The sequence below is a fragment of the Lactuca serriola genome, chromosome 5, assembly GCF_051521515.1.
Source record: "Lactuca serriola cultivar US96UC23 chromosome 5, Lser_US96UC23_V15, whole genome shotgun sequence".
In the NCBI taxonomy this organism is placed as follows: Eukaryota; Viridiplantae; Streptophyta; class Magnoliopsida; order Asterales; family Asteraceae; genus Lactuca; species Lactuca serriola.
This window is the reverse complement of record NC_136412.1, coordinates 272921034-272926699: the sequence shown is the minus strand read 5'-3', so window position 1 is coordinate 272926699 and position 5666 is coordinate 272921034. Positions and strand designations below refer to the sequence as shown.

General features: G+C 37.2%; 1 protein-coding gene across 2 annotated transcripts; it reads right to left on the bottom strand.

Annotated features, from left to right (window-relative positions):
• Positions 1–2945: 2945 nt before the first annotated feature.
• On the bottom strand, positions 2946–5237 carry LOC145054327 (transcription factor TCP4-like). Of its 2 annotated transcripts, XM_079002486.1 has the most exons (3): positions 4088–5237; positions 3323–3985; positions 2946–3248 (listed from the first exon to the last, which is right to left on the bottom strand). In XM_079002486.1, the coding sequence occupies exons 1-2, from the start codon at positions 4947–4949 to the stop codon at positions 3357–3359; spliced, it is 1491 nt and encodes a 496-aa protein (XP_078858612.1). In that variant the 5' UTR covers positions 4950–5237; the 3' UTR covers positions 2946–3248; positions 3323–3356. The 2 variants fall into 2 exon arrangements, with proteins under 2 accessions (XP_078858612.1, XP_078858611.1); XM_079002485.1 differs by having other exon boundaries at positions 3323–5235.
• Between the last annotated feature and the right edge of the window lie 429 nt (positions 5238–5666).

Below are 5666 nucleotides of genomic sequence, written 5' to 3'. Positions count from 1 at the left end.
GCTGAGACACATTGACTGGAGGGCCTTACAGAGTATAGCCTCGAGTGGTGAATTGTTGTACGTGGTATTTTGGGGAACTCACTAAGCTTTGTGCTTACCGTGTTATGTGTTATGTGTTTTAGGTTTCTCAGGATTGTGGGCCGGCACCGGCTTGATTGTACACACCAAAGAAAGAGTTATAAGGATCCTGGATTATTAATGGAGTTGAGTTTTGTAATTTGAATAAACGAGATTTTTATACAATATGTTATGAAAAGTATGCAATTTTTAAATGAAAATTTTGTTTGAAAATTTACGTTGTTACAAAATAATCACCAGAGGGTGTTGGAAGGGATTTGTTAGTTGAGCCTCTCTCCTAAACTATGTCCTTGTCATGATGACCCTCTCTCTCTCTCTCACACACACACTATGTACTTCCAAGACCTCTAGGTTAGTGGGAGAATATGAAATCTCTCTCTCTCTCTCTCTCTCTCTCTCTCTCTCTCTCACACACACACACACATCATCGCTAAAGCCACTAAAAAATAAAAACTCTAAACCTTGTTAGAGAAACTGACATAGTTCTTGACAATAACAAACACATTTCTCTTTCTCCCTAACAATTTCCCACCAGATGAGGTTGTCGGTAAAAAAAAAAAGGAGAGGATTACATTTTCATTAAATCTAGCTTACCCTCTCACATTTTCCTTTAATTACTATTAGAAAATAAAACTATGAGGGTTGTTAACGTATTCTCTACACAACCCTCATTTTTTCTTGTTTCTCTCATAAATGCTGTCGGATAATCCTTCTTTTATCGGAATAGAATAATACATGGTTGAACCCCATTTCAAATACCTTTTACAAGTCTTGTGCCTGTTGTAAAGGGATTTGAACTATTATTATGGATGGTGTAGGGTTTTACCAAAGAAGACAGAATTGCGGAGAATATGATGTCTCACGGAGGTGGCATCGGTTCAAATGGCATTAGAAGGGTAGGGTTGATGATGGAACATTCTGTTTTAAAAAATTAAAATAATAAAGGTAGATTTTTTTTTTAAAAGAAATTATAATAAAAGCAGGTTAGCCATATCATATTAATTAGGGACCAAAGATGAAATAAACGCAAATCATATATCATATTTATTAGGGGCCAAAGATGAAACAAACTAAAATCATAGGATGCTTAGCATTACAAATGAAAAAAAAAAGGATTTATTCACAAATCCTTTATTTAATTTACTTCTAAATAATGACATTATATATATATATATATATATATATATATATATATATATATATATATATATATATATATATATATATTATTGCTCATTACACTTTTCAAAATCAATAGTGTTTTATTAAAGAAAGGACTATCCATATGATTTTTGGAAACCATATAGATAAAGGTGAGGAGTTTTGAAAGATATCTTCAACATGCCCGTTCTTAGAAGCACATGGACCATTTCTTGTGTTAAATTAATGGTGTTTTGAGAAACTGCTCATTTCCGTGTTATGACAGCAATCCAGCATCCCTTATCTTGAATAAAATTCTTACAAAGTACAAACATTTTCTTGATAATTTCAAACTTCGATGACCAAATTAAAAGTAAGGACAAAATTGGTTGTCGTACTTTTTCTCATTTAACTCTATTAAATAAAATACTTTTGATGATCAATTTGAACAAAAAGATGTAAATCCCACATGCAAATTATGACAATCAATTACAATTAGTACATCCTCATCAATTTGTGTAACAAGATTCAGCCTCAACCATAGAGCCCAACCTCCCCAAGATCCAAAGAGCAATAAGCTTTATTATAATATATAAAGAATTCATCTACATTAGAAAATCAAGATCTGATACCATTCATTCTGGTAATCAACAGTTATGATTTAAAAGCAAACCCTATTCTTTAGTACCTTGGCTTGATGAACGGATGATAAAAAAGATTTCAACTTTCGGTTTATTAGTTTGTTTCCTAGAGGGAAAAAAAACTAGACAAGTAACAGCCTTTTGTTCTAATGAGTTGTCTTCATCAACCTTCAAGCAATTGTCACTATCTTCATAGAAGACACTTTTTGTGTGTGTTCTAGAAAAATAATTTAATTTTTTAATTGACAGAAAGATTTGCAGGATAGGGGACCATAAGCCAGAAAGAAGTACCAAAATTTGTTAATTTTTATTGAGCCTTAAAAATTCATAGAACATTGTTGATTTGGGTAGTTGGTTGTACCATTAAGTACCACTCTCATTGCACACATTCATTTTCAATTTTCATCCATCTATCTTTTTTTACCTTTAACCATTGAATCAAATTCTTGAAATTTAGCCTAAGTTTCAAGAAACAAAATCTAGAGAGAAAGACACATCCAAGAAAGGGTTTCTAGCTTTACTAAGAAAGAATCAGATTCTGGCCTTTTTCTAGCAACATGGGTTTTTGGCAAAAAGCACAATCAAAATTCTAAAACAAAACATCAACTCGATGGGGCTTTTTCAAGATTTTAATTTGCACACACAAAAAAAAGAAAATTAATGGCACATGGATCTTTATAAAATATCATCACAATGAAATATGGATTACTACCCGAAAAATCGTTTGAAAACGACGCATCATCCAGTGTGGCTCCCAGAAATCCGAGCAACGATGGAGGTTTAATGTTAAACGACGAAACTACCCTTTCCTTTCTTCATCATGTTCCATTAGGGCACACTAATGAAAAAGCATATGAAGCAAGATTGCAAGAATTGGGTAAAAAGAGAGACAAAAATTGGAGCTCTCTCTTTCAAACCCCACATACATAAAAAATTGACAATTTTCTAAACAAAGGGAAACATCCCATTTGCTCCTCTCATCTCATGGCCTTTCAAATTTCAATCAATCACACACAAAGAATGTGTTGATTTGGTTGATATTCAAAAGATTCTTGTTTTACTAAAGTTGGGCGAATAACAGTGAAATTATAACCAAAACAAATCACTTGCTCTGTTTTTAGCAGAGTATTTTTGATAATTATATAGCAAAAGAAGGCAATTGGCACAGTCACATACATGGTCTAAAAACATTAAATCCAGATAATTTAAAACAGGGTTTAGAGCTAAACAAAGAGCTCTATTCAAACATGAAAGCTAAATCGTAAAAACACCAGTGATGACTGAAGAACCTGTGAATGGATTCGGTTTCTTTTTCCCACTGTGTAGCAGCCATTGAAGCTTCTCCCCTCCTCTCTTTGCTTTGAAGTACATTGATTGACGTAAATTTTCCTGTAATTATTGATGAAATTAAGAATAAAACGAAATCAGGCGGAATTGAGAAACAGGTGATGGGTTTCTTTTACCTGTTTGAGAGGGATTATGGAGGATGAAGATGATTCAATGGCGAGAATCGGAGGATGCAGAGGACGGCTTATCGGAGATGCCGTCGTGTTCCTCCTCTTCACCTTGAATTCGTGCTGGAATACGAAACCCGGAAAACCCACCTAAACCGGAGGCGAAACCGGACATGGAAGATGGGTGATGGAAAGCTAGGGTTGGGTGTTGATCGATGGCGACACCGGTGAACGGTGGCGGCGGGTCGATCCAAGCACGAAACGAAGGTGCGTTACTGGACTGAAGGGGTCCCCTCTGAGAATTGTTGAATAACTGATTGTTTGTTGTTTGACCGAACAACGGTTGCAGAAAAGGCGTCGACGGCGACGGCTGCGAACTGAAGACAAATCCGGCGGAAACAGCGTCTCCGCCTCCTACACCACCCCACGCCACCATTCTTTGAAACCCACCAGGCTGGTTGTCGGACCAACCCGACCCGTCAAAGAATATATTGCTATTGTTATTATTACCCTGTTCGTTTTGTTGGTGGTGATGGTGGTGGTTCTGGAGAATCGGATCTTGGAATGATTGAAGAGAAAGCCTCAGATCTTGACTTCGACTACTGGTTCTTGAAAGCAAATCCTGAGGTGGAAAACTTTGATGAAATTGCATACCTGAAGAAGTATTATTTCCTGGATTTGTTGAAGCACCCATCGGAAAAAATGACTTGATTGTATCAGCTATAGAGTCGGAATCAAGAGACGGAGGCAAGAAGCTTGAGTTTTGTGAATTACCCATTTGATTATCAACAATACTATCATCAGGGTGTTGTTCGAAATGACTTAGTTGATGATGATTTGAGTTTTGTTGATCTGGGTTTTGCTCAAAATCTGCAATCGAGGTTGAATTTGGGGTTGTCGTCGCCGTAGTGGCAGTGGGCTTCCATGCCGGAAGCTCCGCGAGTTCATCAATGGCAGCCTTGGCTTTTTTAATAAGCCAATCGACGGCTTTGCTTGGGCGGTCGTAACCAAGGCGGTCTTGGACGTCGTAGAATTGGATGGCGGTGTGAGCCGAGAGACGAACACGGCGGTCCCTTGGTCCTTTCGCTGTGCACACCTTGCTGTGTCGGTCTTTCCGGCCAGTGGATCGTACAATGTGACCGCCCTGAACTTCCACAATCTCGCCACCGCCTCCGCCACCTGCGCCCCTCAATCCCAATCTCGACGACCCACTTGCTTGCTGTTGCTGCTGCTGCTGTTGGAGTTGTTGGTTGTGATACTGATAACTTTCTCCCATTTTTTCCGGCAGCCTCGGTGCATATTCTTCTCCTTCTTGGGTCAGTTGGTCCACAGAAGAAGGTAAATAAGGGCGTTTCTTCTGTGGCCGCGGCGGCTGCCTTGCCGGACCACCTAATCCTCCGTGGAGAACACGGTTGTCGGGAGGTGGGATTTCTCGATTTTGTTGAAGCTGATGATGATTTTGATGGAATCCATGAAAACCTATCTGAATTTCTTGATCTTCTTCCTTCTCTTCTTGTCTTGAATTCAATAGTTGTTGATACAGATGAAGATGATGATGATTCCTCTGAGGATCCAGAATCACACCCTTACGATGATGAACAACCTCCTCCTGTTCCAGCTTTTTCAAAATCAACATAAAAAAACTAAAAACGTAATCAAATTCCACACTTCAACCCTAACCCCACCATTCACAGACAATTCTAAATCAAATTCCATCTCCAAATACAAACCCTAAAAATTGATGACATCAAAATCCAAGCCTAACCCATCTCCCCCTCTTCTCAATAAAAGCTTCAAGAAACAAGGAGGGGAGTGGGAAGTGAGAAGTAGTAGTAAGTTTGCACAGCCACACAACAAATTTCAAGAAAGAAGAAGGAAAGAGGTGGGGAAGAAGAGAGAAGGGGGTTTATGTAGGGAGAGGGGAAGAAAACAGTGAAAGGAGGGAAAGAAGAATATTTACTTTTGTGGGGTCTACAAGGGGTGGCAGTGTTTGGAGGCTTTTAAAGATATTTGTGATCGTAAGTCGCACGTCCGATATATTTAGGGGTCTTTTTAGTACGACTTAGGCCATGTCTAATCTAAACTATAGCTTTTCTTGTTAAAACTATTTTAGTGTAAAATTATATTTTTAGATAAATATGATGTTATAAATAAATAAAGCTACATATTAATCTTATACCAAATATCATAATAAAAATTATCGATAGAAATTTATTTATATAATTTGTGATAACTTAAAATCAAAATATAAATAAATCTACTCTAATAAATAAAAATCTTTTTACCACATGTCACATTCTTATTCATTTTGTCACATGTAATTTTATGGTAATTTTAAATTAATTTTTATTTC